The sequence below is a fragment of the Vigna unguiculata genome, chromosome 9 (genome assembly GCF_004118075.2).
Source record: "Vigna unguiculata cultivar IT97K-499-35 chromosome 9, ASM411807v1, whole genome shotgun sequence".
Classification (NCBI taxonomy): domain Eukaryota; kingdom Viridiplantae; phylum Streptophyta; class Magnoliopsida; order Fabales; family Fabaceae; genus Vigna; species Vigna unguiculata.
In genome coordinates, this window is record NC_040287.1 from 22998306 (window position 1) to 23016261 (window position 17956).

The 17956-nt window shown below is 35.4% G+C and overlaps 1 protein-coding gene across 1 annotated transcript; it reads right to left on the reverse strand.

The window, feature by feature from the left end:
- Positions 1-662: 662 nt before the first annotated feature.
- LOC114163287 (chaperone protein ClpC, chloroplastic-like) lies at positions 663-7638 on the reverse strand. The gene is given in 18 exon segments (XM_028047507.1): positions 663-1038; positions 1040-1364; positions 1367-1684; positions 1687-1773; positions 1776-1808; positions 1811-1957; positions 1960-1990; positions 2298-2387; positions 2471-2522; positions 2524-2544; positions 2811-3028; positions 3608-3823; positions 4571-4683; positions 4686-4755; positions 4842-4964; positions 5073-5188; positions 5741-6322; positions 7372-7638. Coding segments are annotated over 17 exon segments (2796 nt in total). The 5' UTR covers positions 6306-6322; positions 7372-7638; the 3' UTR covers positions 663-767.
- Between the last annotated feature and the right edge of the window lie 10318 nt (positions 7639-17956).

Here is a 17956-nt window from a genome sequence, read left to right on the forward strand (position 1 = left end):
ATTTTGATCTTAAAATTTTCATTTATTTTTAAATTATGAGTAACGAATTTTTTTATCTATTGTAGTGTTACATATGTTAAGTTATTGTGTTTTCTTAATTATTGTTTTACATTTAAATATTTAATATTATAGTTTATATTTTTTAAACTACTGAAATATTTTATTAGTTGTAGACATTTTGTTATTAATATTTAAAATTGAACTTGTATCTTATTTTAACTTATTTTATTTATTGTAATCATTATTTAAAAATTAATTTAAAGAAATATTGAATAACAATTCATAAATGTAAAAAAACACCGAAATCTATTTTATTCTAGTGGTTAATATTAAAAAAAATATTTAAAAGGATAAAATAAAAAATTGTTAATAAATTAAATTAACAGAAACATGATTACTGAATTTATTTAAATATATATTAACATGTTAGGTTATTAATTTATTTTTTTGTTTCAAATTTTCAGCATGAAACCAGACTTTATGATGCTGCCGTAAGTTGCAAATTTTGTGCATACTAAGGCCTGTCCGTGTCAGACTCGTCCTTGACACTGGCAAGGACATCAACGTGTCCGTGCATAAGATATATTAGGAAATGAGGAAGGAGGTAAAGGATTAATGTTTTGGTAATGTAATTTTCCTTTCTCTCTCATGGAAGCTATGTATTTTGGAGTAATTTTTCTAATTGTTTCTTCCTTTTCAATAAGAGAAAGCTGTTTTAATCTTTCAATTTGTCTTTTTCTCTCTTAAAATCTGAGAATCATAACAGACTATGGTTTGGACATATTAAGTACACATAGTATCAGAAATTTAACCGCGTCATCATACAGGAAGTGCCTCTGTAAGGACTCGGGGGCTCCACTGCTACCATTGAGCACAATCACGTTACCATCAGAATCAACATCCACTATAACAGAGTCACCCTCTTTGATCTCTCTTGCAAGCATCTTCTCTGCATGCTGTCTTCCAAAAGTCGCATTAATAGCTCTTCTTAAAGGTCTGGCTCCGTAACTAGGATTATAACTTCCTCCACCACTCTGTCCTAAATCTTTCTGTTACTTGAAGTTCAATATCTTTCACCTTCAGTCTAGCAAACACCTCATTGAGCATTATGTCAGCAATCTCCTTCACCTCCAGTTTTGTGAGTTGCCTGAAGACAATCATTTCATCCAACCTATTCAAAAATTCTGGCCTAAAGTATTGCTTTAGCTCCTCAGTCACCAAGCTCTTGATTCTATTATAACTGCTGTCCTTCTCATCATAATCCAGATCAAATCCAATTCGACGGCCTCCTTTCTCAATAACACTGCTTCCAACATTTGATGTCATTATAAGAAGTGTGTTCTTGAAATCCACAGTTCTTCCTTACTGTCAGTTAGTCTTCCATCTTCCAGGATCTGAAGCATCATGTTGAACACATCGGGATGGGCTTTCTCAATCTCATCAAATAGTACAACAGTGTAAGGACGACGTCGAACTGCCTCGGTCAACTGCCCACCTTCAGTGTAACCAACATATCCAGGAGGTGAACCAATAAGTTTGGAAACTGTGTGTCTTTCCATAAACTCACTCATGTCAAGTCGTATCATAGCTTCTTCAGAGCCAAAGTAGTATGCAGCCAATGCTTTGGCCAATTCAGACTTCCCCACACCAGTTGGACCAGAAAAGATGAAGCTAGCAATTGGACGTTAGGGTTCTTCAGTCCAACACGAGCTCGACGAATAGCCCGACTAATGGCTTTCACTGCTTCATCCTGACCAATGACTCGCTTATGTAAGTCTCTTCCATCTTGAGGAGGCGATCAGATTCACCGTGGAGACTTTCTCAACCGGAATACCAGTCCAGGATGAGACAATATGCTGTATGTCAGCTTCAGTCACAGTAGGACCTCCATCCCCTGCCTCAGTCTCTGCTTTGCTCATCTCCTTGCCTTTCTCTACAAGTGTTGAGATCTGTGCCTAAGATCCATTTCTCTATCTCGTAGCTCTCCAGCCTGCTCAGAAATTCACATCATCAACCCATAAATTATACGCACAAAAATATTACATCTGACAAAAAGAACCAGCCATTACACTGTTCTTTCCTTTTTTGTGAAAGAAAAGGGGCTTTATACTACTACAACATTCTTTAAACTCTACAAGCTTAGTATAATCAAAATCCATTTTATATAATTGATAAAATGCCAATCACTTTAGCGTTTACTTTAGCAAAGACATTACTTTCCTTAGTCAAGGTAGTTGAAAATTTTCGTGAAAATGTCCAATAAAAATTGTCATGTTAAATCCTTAGAGAGATATTACCTTTTCAAAGTCTTGGTTACGAACAGCTTCCTCTTTCTCCTTTATAATCTGCCTGACCTCTTTGTCAAGTTCTCTTGCTTCTTCCGGTAACTGGAAGTAAATAGAGTTACAGCCTATATTAGCTCAATAATAGAAGCTAGAACTGATAGTTCATGTAAACAAATAATATATACCTGTGCATGTTGAAGCCGAACTCGGGAACCAGCTTCATCAATCAATCTATAGCTTTGTCCGGCAAAACCGATCACTGCAGAGACAACATTATCATAATGAATGGATGGCATGATAGTTAACATAGATATCAATCACATCACTACATTCAGACATAAATATAACTGATATAAAGCAATTCAAAGAGGGAAGCTATTGTTGCAAAATTCCATAACTAACATGCATCAGCTTAATTCAAGGGAAATTTCCAATTTAAACATGCAATGTTGAAAAACAAATTAAAATATCTATAACATAAATGACATTAAACGAACAGAGAAAGAGAGATGAATTATGACAAACCTGATATACTGGTATGACAGCTGTGCAGCAGCTACAAGAGCCTCATCAGTATAGCGGAGCTTGTGATGAATTTCATATCGTTCTCTAAGTCCTTTCAGAATCTGTATTGTTTCATCAACAGTCGGTTCTGGTACTTTAACTGGCTGGAATCGTCTCTCTAAAGCAGGATCCTTTTCAATGTGCTTTCTATATTCGTCTAATGTTGTGGCTCCAATACACTGCAGAAATATCAGAACAAACTAATTAAAACAATGCCAGTACTTGGGACTGAATTAAACTATTTAATGGTCCACATTTAGAAGATATTCATTGTGTTGAGGAGTTTAGCATAGGCCTCGGAGCCCCATTCAAATATGCCTACAACAGCCATTGTGATGTGCTATCAACCGCAATTGAAACTGTAGGAAATTCCAAGCTTGAAATTTTGGATTAAAAATCTTCAGCATATCATATAATGCTGACTACAAGTTAGCAACAACTCCCGACTATACTAGAATTGAGACTAGAGAGTTGCTCATAGCAGACATGTTAAATAACTTACAATGGCTTTAACAGTTTACAAGCATGGAATGACCAGAAGATCGAATACATTTTTGTATAGTGTGTGGAGTTCCAAGGACAATATTATGACCAGAGAAAGTCTTTTCTTCCTTTATCATCACAAGTTTGAGTGATCCTACTAAAATCCAAATGTCAAAAATTCAATTTTTTTTCACCCTCTTCACATTAAATTGACTAACATCAGAGTCAGCATGCAGTAAATTCATTTTGAACATGTCAGCAGGGGAAAGTACTACCTGGAGTTCACCCCTTGCAAGAGCTGGCTTAAGTATGTTAGCAGCATCAATTGCCCCTTCTGCTGCTCCTGCTCCAATCAAAGTGTGTACCTCATCGATAAAAAGGATTATCTCGTCACTTTGCTTGATTTCTTCCATCAGTTTCTTCAACCTCTCCTCAAACTCACCACGATATTTAGTTCCAGCAACAAGCAAACCCATGTCAAGGGTTATAACCTAAAGCATTGAAAACAAAGTATATTATAGTATGTGGGATATCAAGAAAAGATGCTTGTTGTCAAGAATGAGGAGGGAGTGGGTTAGACATGCAATCATTTTTATGTACCTTCACCAAACAGGGTCAGCTTTTTGAATAGTTTGTTTACAAAAAAACAGAAAGGAAAAGTTATCAAGGATAACTACTTAATCTACAAATGTATTCTCTTCAAACAGCACCAATATTGATAATCCATTCCAGATTTTATTCCCATTAATTGAAAAGATAAATAACAATGACTAATACAAAAGTGATGACCTACTTGTTCGGCATAATATTAATAGTCAACAAATAGCATGTCCAAATCAGGTTATTGTATGCCAAATACTACTAAACCAAAAAAAATTCATGTTTATTTAAGATTTGAGACTTGTCAAATGATACTGAAAACCACAAAACAAATAATTTCGTTACTTATCCCAACCTGAAATATTAGTATGAAATAATGAAATCACTACCATCATACAATCATCACTGAAAATGAGATGGTATGCCATAGATACTGATTTGACCATCTTGGTGCCACAAAACTCCATTTATAATATGTAAAAAAATTTCATAAGTATATATACGAAATGAGACTTTTTAGAATTCCAGCAATTTGAACAGTACATAGTAAGCCAAAAATAGATTATGAAGCCCCCAAACTTAACAGGTAACTTAACACTAACTTGAAGAACAGGAGAGGTACATTGATTTCAACTAACCTTTTTGCCCTCTATGGTTTCAGGAACATCACCATTTGCAATCCGCTGAGCAAGACCTTCAGCAATTGCTGTCTTCCCAACACCAGGTTCTCCAATCAGACAAGGATTATTTTAGTTCGACGGCCTAAAATTTGTGTCACACGCTCAATTTGCTGCTGCCTTCCCACAACAGGATCCAATTTTCCCTAGGAAGCACATGAGAAATTAAGCTTTTATTCACAATAAAACAAGACCTAAAACCTTCATGAAGAAAACCATGACCTCTCCATACCTCTTCTGCTAGCTTGGTCAAATTCGTACCATACTCCTCCAAAGTTGGCATCTTATTCCCACTACTTCCCGAACCAACAGTAGCAGTAACACTGTCGGCACTCTCACCCACCATGCGAATAACCTGTACCCATCCAGTGAAAACTATCAGATAAAACATAAACTCATTATGTATCCATGCAATGCAAACTGAAGTTTGCTGGGAAAAGATACATAGAAGTATAATACTAGCCTGTGTGCGAATGTTGGTAGGATCAGCACCCAGGTTTTCCAGAACACGTGCTGCAACACCCTCACCTTCTCGAAGAAGACCCAGTAGCAGGTGCTCTGATCCAATATAATTGTGACCTGAAAATATTAAGGATTAAGGTCATAATTCCAGCAATCTAAGACAATGTTACAACTAAGTATAACTTTTTATCCCAAAATACAGAGCAACATTAAACAAAATAAATAATAACAACTGACTGAAAACTCAACTCCAAATGCATTTTAAAGTAAGAGAATACCATTCAGTGGTGGTTTACACACACTATCAATGAACAAGTTTGGTAAATTGACCCGATATATACAAAGTATTAAACAAAAGTTTATGACAACATTGAAGAAAATCTTGTATCGTAGATTCATAAGGTCACTTTTTCAATCCTCTGCTTTATCCTTTGTTGATAATAGAAGACTGCCTTACATATATATGCATAATAGATCTTATATAACCAAATTCTTCTACATTATTTCAAGTGACAATTGCACCACAAAATCAATGAGGAAACTACTAAGAATAGACTGTCTGATGGCTAAAAGGGAAGGATATCCTCTGTTAACGGGAGAAATGTTTTTTTGCCAAGTATATATTAGTTAACACAACAAAGGAAGGACAAAGGTGAAAAACATGATTACCAAGTTGACGAGCTTCCTCCAGTGAAAGTTCCAAAACACGCTTTGCACGAGGAGTAAACGGAATCTCAACGGCTACAAATCCACTCCCTCTTCCAATTATCTTCTCTACTTCCACACGAGCATCTTTAAGGTTGATCCCCATTGACTTCAGAACCTTGGCAGCAATACCAGTGCCTTCACCGATAAGACCCAATAGAATTTGCTCTGTTCCAACAAAATTATGACCAAGACGCCTTGCTTCCTCCTGGGCTAGCATAATTACTTTAATTGCTTTCTCAGTGAAACGCTCAAACATGGCTTTAGGTACACATCTGGTAGCTCTTCCACGGCGTGCAGAAGTCGCAATGGATACTTTAGAATGAAAATCTATTCCAGGTCTCAACATAGTATCCAAAGGATTAAAAGTTCGGAGTCCTGTAAAACCTGACATTCTTAATCCACTTGTACGTACTGCATTCATCATTTTGGCTGGTCTTTTTGATCTTCCAGATCCCTTTTGCTGACCATGTCTATGCTCAGCCACTAGACCAGGGACGTTAATTGACTGAGCCAAAACCCTAGCCATGATTCCTCAATAGCAGCCTGCATGTTTGATGAAACATTCAAGAAAACATGATATGCGGCAGAAGAAACGAAATGCAATCAGATAAGCGTGCAGACAAGTTTCAGACGTGAAGCATCAATATTTAGGACAAAATTTCATAATATGTAATGAACATAAAAGATATTTCAGAAAAGTAGACTATGAATACTTACATGATCAATCTCCTAAATTGAAGTTCACAAGAACTATATATTTTCTAAATAGTTTGACAAAAAAACACTAAAAATCACATTAATTTTGAAATGAATCCAACGTTATAGTAATTAAGTTCAAGTAAAAGTTGCACAATGCCTATATTAAGATTGATAGCTCTAAGAAGAATCAAGAGTTACTTCAACTGATCCATAACAAAGGACAAAATATCTGGACTACTTGGCGTGGAGATAGGTTGAGTGCCAACGTAACAAGAGACTTAAATAAATAATTAAATAGCATGTTCCGCTTCCTAACTTTGTCAATCTACTATTTCCTCTATTGTATGTAAAACCAAACCAACAAGGAAACCACAGTGACACCCACTTTAATAGAAGTTTAGCTTCAGGAAACTCAACTCGTAAAAAGTAACAAGCGTGGGAAGTGGAATGCAGTGCTAACAAATCAACACCAGCAGCAAAGAACCACGACAAAATCATAACAACACAGTTTGAGCTCGGAAAGGCCAATTATAAAAATCCACAAACAAAAAATAGAGAAAAAGCGCATCAAGCAATTACATCACGAGAGATAGTAATAAGACAGCGGAAAACACTTAACAAAGAACATGCGAACCATTCCTTATGTACGTATAAATCGAGAGAAACGAAAACCTCAATAAATGAGTCAAGAAGCACAATAAATTGCAGCAGCACGTGCAAAAAAAAACATTAATTGGACAAGCACGCAGTGGTCTAATAGTACAGACAAACAAAAGAAGGATAATTCTAAAACCTAATTGAAGCAGCTTTGAAGCAACAACCGGTACGAAACGGAGTAACAGTAACACAACAGTGAATGAAGGAATGGAAGGATGGATGCAAAAAGAACTCACCGGAAGCAGTGCAGAAATAACCGATAACAATACAGAACACAGAATAAAGCGGAAAGGAAAAATAAACCGAAGATAAAAGATGAATTATATGAAAGAAAAAAAAAGAAGGAAGAGAGAGAAGAGAAAGACCTAAAGTAGCTGAAAAGAGAAAAGAGAGAGATTATTGAATATATAGTGAGCGAAGAAGAGGAAGGAATAAAATTGTGGTGAGGAATAGGCGCTGGCTAAAACCTTCTTCCCCTCCCCTCCTTTTCCTAGATATCTATCTCTATCTATCTATAATATCAAATTCAATCTAAATATCTATGGTAACACTTCGTGTACCCTCTCCCACCCGATCATTTTTTTCATCTAGCCCTACATCCGATCCAATCTCACGCGCCCATTCTTTCCACGTTGTATCCGCAAACGTCACACGTAACCGTCTGCCTCCGGGTCCCACCTCATCACCTCTCACCTCTCACCTCTCACCATTGATATTTTTACACCCACTGACTGTTTTGCCCTGCTTCACGCGCCGCCTTAATAAAACGCCAACGCCAGAACAAAAGGGAAAACGCGAGAGTGAGGATTTAAGGTAATATCTACGTCGCTGTAGCAGAGACGTGGACGATACCACCTTTCTTAACCTTGTTTTAGTTTTGGAGTTGGTTTCCGTGGTCAAATGGTACATGCACAGAGTGTAACGTGGTTAATTGCTTTCTCTTTTTGTTTCTTATTTCCTTTGCATTCCTTCATCGTTTTGGACAAAGCAGGGTGAAGAAGAGAGGCCAAACTAGCCGTCAACAACCGTGGAAAAATCTTTATCTCCGGTAAAGTCTACAATTTAGCAGCATCACCTGAAATTGAACTGCTGCTTCAAATGCAAACTTTTTTCTTTGATCGACAAAATAAAAAGGGAGAAAAAGCATGCTTAGTGACTCTCTACCACTTAAGTCATATCATATATTACTACATAAATAACAATTTTTTAACTAAATTTTGAGAATTTTTCATACAATAAAATGATATTATAAGTAATTTTTATATTAATCTCTGTATAAAAATATGCTTTTTAATATGTTTGACATACTATTTCGTTAGTATTATATAGCTAGAATATTGTCGGATTTTACAGAATCTGTCGAATATATTAAGGTTTCTATAATTTTAAAATGTGAAACATTCAAATTCAAATTTTGTTATGAAATTTTAGCAGTAAATGGAGTATTTTAGTTATGGGTCATTAAATCAGCATTCGAAAAATTACAGAATTAAAAACGATAGTGTCAATGAGTTATATTTTATAATTTGCACTGATATAATAAATAAATCAAATTCTGATCGCTTAAATTCTAGTCTTCAGAATATTATTATAAATACTTGTTGTATATGTGAAACAATATAAATATATAATTGAAAACTTCTCACTGGACCTACAAGCTATGTTGTATTGAGGGTCAAGAAAAGTTGGGTCTGTATAACAAAAATAAGACTTTTAAGAAGAAAAAGACATCAAGTTCCGGGTTGTGGCTTCCTGCATCCCACTTTTTATTCCTGCATCTCCGTAAAATGGTAATTTCCAAATTATTTTTAATTAAAATTATAATAAAAATTTCTACACCTTATTTTAATATTTTGTAATTTCGAAAATATTTTTCAAAATACTCGATCTAAAATATTATTTTTCTAAATGAATATTTTGAAAAGTATTTCTGAATTCGAAATATTTTCCAAAAAATATGTATTCCATAATATTTTTTATATTCTGAAAAACTTGACCTAAAATATAAAAAAAGAAATCGAACACATGTTTTGAAAGACATTCTTGATTCAAAAATATTTTTCAAATAACTATATCCGAAAAGTATTTTTAGACCCAAAAATTCAAAATATACATTTTTTTCGGATTGGTTGTAAAGTATTTCTAGATCTGGAAATATATTTCAAAACACCTAATATGAAAGTTTTTGTTTCTTTAAATACCCAAAACAACTTCTTCCCCATGGTTCTTCTTCTCCAAATTTTCCTTCTCGTTCAATACTCACCTCCCATCACATAGCTACCATCCATCTTCGTTCCAAACAAATTTTCAATTCTTTCTCTCCTTTACCCTTTTCACCATCACCTTCCAATTCATAAAAAATAGGTAGAAAGTGGATTAGTTCTACTTCCATAAGTCAGTGATGGTAATAGAATATGAGGTCCATTAGGGAAATAAAGTGACAGTGTGTTTCTTGCAACGAGAGAATAGGGACAAGGTTTGTTCTCTATCAATCGTTATTGACTATTGGGTTTTAGAATAAACTTAAATGAATTAGTTGATAGAATTTTAATAGTAGTTAATAAGTTAACCATTGTGGGTAACTAATGACTCATTGTGGATAGTTAATATACTAATTGTTGTGGATAATTAATGTAGTAGTCGTCGTGAATAGTTAGTATACTAGTCGCTTATAATCGTTTTGAGTACAACGGTCACGAATTGTGAATATATAAATTGTATTGTCTATTGTATGAAACAATAAGAGGTGAATAAAGTTTTTCACAAGAGTAGAAAGTTGTTGTCTACATCAACTACCTCCAGAAGAGTCCTCCCTCTACAATCCCTAATAGAGATGGCAAAAATATTCACGTCCGCGGATATCCGCAGATAAAATTCGCGATGGATAGTTATTACCCGCGGGTAGCGGATATTTTAATACCCGTTTATAAACGGGTCGGGTACGGGTATCATACTATCCGTACTTGCGGGTACCCGTTACCCGCAAAAAATTAAATTAAAATTATATTTATTAAGTTAAATTTAATTCAATTTAAAATTAACAGTATATTTTATTATGTCAAATTTAATTATAATTATAATTTTATTTTATTTATATTTATTTTAATAATTTTATATTAAAAAATTTATAAAATATTTTTTAAATATTTGCGGGTATCGGGTATCCACGGGTACCCGCGAGTTTTAAAAATATTCGCGAATATTTTTTAAGCGGATACCCGGCGGGTAAACGGGCGGGTAATGGGCGGATTTGTTTTGGCGGGTCAGGTTGCGGTAGGCACTATCCGTGCCCGACCCGACCTGTTGCCATACCTAATCCCTAACCATGTCCAGAAAAGTAGAAAAGTCCTCGATGCTAGTTTTACCAGAGTTGTTTCCCCGACAATGGAACTCTTCAACATGTTCAAGCACATGAAAGATATTTAGACCAAGCTAGTCAATTCTCAAGCGAGCTATCATTAGAGAAGTCGCAACATATGAGGTTGGAGAAGCTACTAGAGTACATAGGGTGCATGAAGGAAGTGAAGGAGGGGATAAAAAAGATATGTGAGGAGGTGGAGGGTGGGAGGTAGGGATGGGAAATAAACCCGCCCCTATGGCTATTGTCCAAACTCGTCCTCGTTTGACGAGAATTCTCATATTAACTGGGTATTGTGACGATAATTTTTTTTATTTATTTAATTATTATTATTATTTCCTACAATACTTATAAAATTTAAAGGCAAAATTGTACTTAAAATATTAACACATACACACACACACACACACACACACACACACACACACATATATATATATATATATATATATATATATATATTCACAATATTGTATGCATCTTATATCTACACCGTTTAGTACATCTTATATTCCTACACTTGAAGAGGAAGAAGTGTTATTTATTTACAGTTTCCCCTCATACACTGGTTTTCAAACAGGTGGAGGGACAAGGTTATGGATAGGGTTCACTTGGACTGTTGGGGGTAAATAGAAGGTAACTCTGATTTGTCCTTCGATGACAATCAGCGTGTTTGGAGTAGAGAGAAAAGTAATAGTAGAGTTTTTCGTTCCCTGAAATGTTACAGAATTATTCACTACATTGGTTTGCCATGCATTTCCCGGGAAAATAGCCATTATGTCGGCGAAGAAGGAATCAGACATATTGAGAGCAACCATCTATGATAATGTTATAAAATTTTGTTTTTTCACACACAATCATAAAATAGGAAAGTGATACAAATATCACATAAAAAAAATACAGCATATCATAATAATATAAAATGAAGTGAAAATCTCCCCAAATCCATAAAACTAGATTTTATTATACTTTATAAAGACATTGATTAATTTTGTAGTGACTAGTCAGGATAAATGAACTCATGGCCAACAAAGTAACTCAAGAACATCTCATCTTGAGTAATACTAACTCGTTTAAATCCCAAGGTCATACCTCCAACTACAATAATCAAATCTTTACTTATCATAAATTTTATTTCAATATTAAACCATATAATATAAATTTTATTTCAATATTAAACCATATAAATAAATAGGATCAATAAATAATTAAAATAAAAATTAATAAATAAAAAGGACCAGTACGTAACTGGAGATAAATATAAATAAGTAAATGAGAGTAAATATAAATTGAGTAAATAGGACCAATGCACAACTGAAGATGAATATAAATAAATAAATGAGGATGATAACTAAATATAATTTAGAATGAGGTTAGGAACACCTCACTTAAAGGTAAATATAGAAATAAAATAATTATGAAGAGATAGGAAAGATAAAAGTCAAAAGATAGAATGATAAATATCTCATTCCCTTACCTTAATTATTGTGAAAAATGCACCAAGATGATATGTAAATTTGTTTGCTACTACGCTCTCACTCTCTGTTATTTTCCTCTCTTCTCTTTTTTGTTCACTGCACCTTCACCCGTCTTTTCTCCACTTCCTACCTTCCAACATCCTTTGCTATTTATAGTGATGGTGTCATGATTAATTAATTTCAATTAGACTAAACATTTAATGGTGTAGTTCCTAGTTACGTTAGTTATAGATTAACTTTAGAACATATTTTATCTTCTTTTATCACTTCAATAATTTATTTGTATCTTTAACATCATGTGTTTTTATCATTACTACTATTATTATTATTATTATTATTTTAGAATAATAATGATTTAGATGTATCTAAGTACATTAACATATATATATATATATATATTATAATTATTCAACTATTTTTTTATTACCTAATCAGTTTACTTTATATATATATATATATATATATATATATATATATATATATATATATATATATATATATATTCTTATTACAAATATATAAATATAATATATAAATATAATATATATATATATATATATATATATATATATTCTTATTACAAATATAAATATAATATATATATATATATATATTAATTATAGATACATACTAAAATTAATAAAGTAATATATTATTTATTGATTTATGGATGTTACAAGTATGGATATGGGAATGTACACATATCTGTCTCGTCTTCACACACTATAACATCCCATTTAAATAAATACTTTAATTAAATGACATGTCACACAGATAATATAAGAGATAAAGATTCGGAGTATAACGTCACTCCATATAATTATCCAAAATACTCGGAGGGAAAAAAAACACACCCAGATGGCAATACAGAAATAGGTTCAAGAATTTGACAGTAGTTAATAATGTACTAAAGGACAAAACAGTACATGGGCCATAGCCCTAGAGAAAGCCCAAATAAAACATGAAGTCTAATCCAGGCAGACTATGCAGCGGAATCATCCCTTCCCTGTTGACCTCGAGTACCTCTCGCATCTGCTCACATTAATAAATTGATGATCATTGCAAAAGGAGAAGAGCCACATACAAAGCAACCAAACAAGCAACATGGTAAGCTAGAGTATAAAGCAGTTTATCATACAGTTACATGCTATTTCACAATCTATGCAGTATAAGTCAACCAAACATGTTTTGACTTTTCAAACAACACACTACGACTCAGACACAACTCATCCGGATACGTATAATTTAGTCGGATTCAACTGATGCTTGCACTTGTGGTGGATTTCCCTTCCCACCCTCGAGCTAAGTGTTACAATGTCTCAATCTCCCATGTCGCAACCAAAATCGCGACGGGACGACGAACCAAAAAGAAAACGAGTTTTTAAAAAAGATTTGGAGTCGTCACCATAATTATCCTAGAAAACTATGGAAAACCATGAAAATAAGACAAGTCTGCGAAAAACCAGATTTTGAATCCGGGAGTCGGTTACGCGTAGGGAAGGTGTTAACACCCTACAGTGCCCGCCCGAGGGCGGTACCTTTAATTAAAAATGCAAAGTTGATGTGGTTTTAAAAATGTTAATTTTCCCCAAAAATAATAAGACTAATGCTAAAAGAAACAAAAATATTTTTTTAATTTTTGGGCCCGACAAGGATTGACCTTGGTCCTACATATTCTCATTTAAAGTGAGAAATCAGGGTTACGTAGTTCTTTAACAGATATATGGAAAATGTTGATATTTTGTATTTTTGAAATTTTTGTATTTTTTGTGTTTTTTAGATTATTTGAAAAATAGTATCACACGACGCGAACGGTCGGACAGACACCAAAAGAAAAAAAATATTTTTAGTATTTTTAGAAAATAAGTGTCACACGGTGTGAGCGACCGAACAAACACAATAAAAAGAATGAGAACTTTTTTGATTTTTTCTATATTTTGATTTTTTAATTTTCAAATATATTTGTTTTTTTTAATAATAATAAAATAAATAAATAAATAAAATGATGAAATTATTTAAGAAGGATAAAGTGGAAAACAAAATATGGGGGTGCATGAGTAATTAGTGGGAGATACATGAAGTAAATGAGGTGTATTTATTAAAGGTGGGGTATAACAAGTAAAGTATAAAACAAACCCAAAATAGGAATAAAACACAAATGAGTGGTGGAGTTAGTAAACCTGGTGGTGCGACAGGTAGTTACTAGAGGTGTGTGAAGTGGAACATGGGTTGCACACAATAACAACAATGAGTCCAAAATAAAAATGGGGTGTGATGCTAGCAAATATTAGGGGTGCACCGAAAAATACACAACAGGAACAACATAAATTAATGGAGGTGCAGAGAATAAAAAGGGGGTGCGTGGGGCAAAAGTGGATCTGAGACATGATGTAAGCCCAAGGAAATGAAATTTAATTAACCTAACCCTAATTAAGCTAAGACTCATCTTCACGGCAGACTCTTCTTCTCGACACCACCACAAATCCAACCCCTGAAACATGGGTTCACCTTTCGGCCACCACCAACGACCTCCGCCGGAGGCTTCACCGGCGACACCATCACCCTTCACTCCACCTCGCGCGAAACGCTACTGGGTCTCCTCCTGCGCTCTCCAGCGCATTCAAGATAGGGGCTGCATCGATCCCCTTCATGGCCGCGAGGTCCTGCTTGCCGGATACTGTCGTCAGCAGTTTCAGCCACCGCCGGCGTCCACGCCGACCCCCATTCGTCTCCAATCCTCGACTCTCCTCTTCCGTGAGAGAGAAAGGTGCGCGAGGACTCTAAGGCTCGTCACCACCGTGCCAGCCACCGCGATTGGGTCTGCAACCATCACGCGACCACACTCCTCCGCTTAGAGCTCTGAATCGCCGGCGGCCTCACCTTATTCATCTATGTGCTATGATTGGATGTGACTGATTGGAGAAAATAAGATTGGAATTGGGTTCCGATCCGGTGCGATATTGGATTGTAGGGGTGGGGTTGTGATTCTGGTTTTTGCTTTGTGTTCTGTTTGTAGGATGGAATGGTGTTGTAATGTTGAGGTGGTGTTCTACGAATGGGAATGTTGCGGGATTAGGCTGGGATGCTGTGGGATTGGAATGGAGAATGAGTTTGATGGAGGGGATTTACACGTGGGTGCTTTCTTGGTCTCTGTTTTGTATTTTTGTGCAGGTGAATGATTAAGATGAAAGTGAACGAGAAAGATGAAGATGGAAAGAAAAGTCGACGTGAATGCAAGGGTTGAAGATAAAGGTTGTTGATAAGTTTTTTTGGTGTATTAATGATGCAAATTATGTTATGATGAATGTGCAAAGAATGGTGAGATCTGTTTAGTTATGTGGTGACGAATGATGGTGAAATAGAGAGGATGATGGGGTGGCAGATGAAACTGGTTTGGGTGTTATGTATGCACAGGCGGACGAGAGAATAAAGTGGCGAGGGGATGATGTTGATGGTGACGACAGAGATTGAGGGTAAGGAGCTTGGTTCTGTTTATTTTTCCTTTGTGCAGTGGTGTGGAGACATTGGAGGGAGGAAACAAGATGATTCATTTTCAAACATCGTTCAAGCGCATTTTGATAATGAACAATCCAACAGACAACAAGATTATACTAACACAACATCATTCATGTTCATGCCAAAGTATCCAAGTATTGGTGCTTACCTCTTGTAGTCGGATTGTCTTGTTTTGGCTCCCTCCTTAACAAGATAGGTTCCTTTCCTGTCCCCCGATCTCTGATGCTTCCTCTCTGATGAAGGCGTGACCACCTCCTTAGAAGCTCCCTCAAGAAGGATCACTAGAAGCATGTCTAGAGGGGAGTCTTCTATTCCATCACCTTTATCTTTGTTTTGCATTACTTTAGTTTGAATTCCCTAAGTTGGTTTCTAGTTGACTTATTTTGGTTGACTTGTTGACTTTGATCCAAAGTTGACCTTTGACCAAGATTAGATTAACTTAAACCAACATGCTAATCCTTGTTTGTCTTGTTTTGTAGATAATTAAGAGAAAGTAGAGCATGGCTAGGTGGCACTTGGTGATTGGAGCACTTGGATGAAGTGGAAGAGAGAGGAAAGCAAAAAGCATAAAGCAAAAGCAAAAGTAGACATGTACCTTGTCTCCTTTTGCCTTTGTGGTTTATGCCTTAGAAGGTCACTTGGTCTCCTTCCTCTTTTGGCCTAGAATCCTCATGGGAATGCCTCCACCAATCATCTCCTTCACTTGGCCAAGACTCACTCTCACATTAGGTTTAGGGTTTGCTAGTTAATCATTTTCATGTTTTTGTATTTGCTAAAGGACCCCTATGAACTCCTATTTAAAGGGTGCTCCTTGTCTTGTAAAAGGGTTGATCATTTTGTTATAAACTTTGTGCATTCAACCACCAATTTTCGTGAGCTCTCCTTCCTAGAAGTGAACTCACCTTTGCCTTATCTTGCTTGCAAGTGGCGGCACCATCACTCATCTCTAGGGCTTGGTTGCCTTAGATCCCCCCTATGAGTGGCGTGCTTCTTCCATTCTTCATCTTCTATGCTTTCCATTTTATTGTTTCTTCTTTCATTTTGCTCTTTAGTGTTGTTATTGCCGTGTGTGTTTAAGCTTGAATCCAACTCTCTTCTTCCTTTCATGAGCTTGAGAAATGAACCTTCACATCTAGATAGCATGCTATCTTAATGTCCAGTGGGGATTTCACTTAGCTTTCTTAATCAACTCACACCATATTCAATAATCTTAAAAAGGAACAAGATAATCCTTCATCATTTGGTATCTAGAGCTTTGGTTGTCCTTGAATATGGTGTTTCATGTTCTAACCTTGTCTTGTGTAGCTATCTTCGAATGGTCCACATAAAAACAATGTTGGCAGAAACGTGTTCGTTTTTGAAAAAAATACTGCAGCTAGGTCAGTGGTCCAAAAGTAATTTTCTTTATATCAAAAGAAAGCTCTGTGAGTCTAGTTTCCAACAAAAAAAGAATTAACGCATTTGGAGTTCTGTGGAGAGAGTTATAATCAAATGAGTGAGCAAAGGTCAGAGCTGCCGAGAATACGAAAAACAACGTTTTCAGGTATGTTGTGGCAATTTTGGCTTCGGTTTTGTGACTCTTTTGCTCCTAAATGTGGTTGGATAACATGTCTTTGGATGCTTGAGTCTCTTGTCATATGCTTCTTTGAGTTTTCTTGTTCTTGTTTCTAAGTATTTGAGCTATTGCATGAGATCTATGCCTTTTGTTGTTGTATGCTCCTTGAAATTGATTTTGACCTAATTTTTTGGGAACTAAGTGTTCAAGACACCCTAAAATATCATTCTCATCATCTTAAGTACCTAGTTTTGAAAAGATAAATTATTTCATGACCAAAAACAGTTTGGCCGAGAGCTAATGTGTTGCTTGGTGAATCCATTTGGCCATTTTTACTAGGTGTTATGCTACCAAATTTTATACTTGGATTTGGGTGATATTGGCAAATTAGTTCCATGCTTTAACTTGGTTATGATCTTTCTTGGTGTATGCATAATTTGAGGTATAATCTTGGCTTGTTCAAATGCTTTCCATAGAGTTTTTGAAAGTGCTTTTCATTGTTTAGTCTTGTTCAAGTTTTGTCTTTAAAAACAAGTTTCCTTAGAAGTTAAACTTTCTTGTTTTTTTAGCTTTGCTTGCTTGTCTTTAGGTAATCTTTGTTTTGTCTTAGTAGTTTTCTTTTCCTTGCCGAGCCACTTGTTTGAGCTTTGAAAAGGTTTTCATCTCTTTAAAGGTGTTTTCACTTGTTTGGAAGGTTTTTGAGTGCTAGCCTTGCTTGTGTGCTTTGGGAGTGTGATCAAAAAACACTTGGGTGCTTGAGAAGACCACACTTGGTCTCGGGTTTGGAATTGTTTGTTAGCTAACCTCTTCCTTGTCTCGATTTTTGGTGAGTTTTTGGTGTAGGAACATGAATATGGATCCAATCTTGGAGGTAGAAGAAGAGGAGGAGTCGGCCTCACCTTATTCCCCTCCCA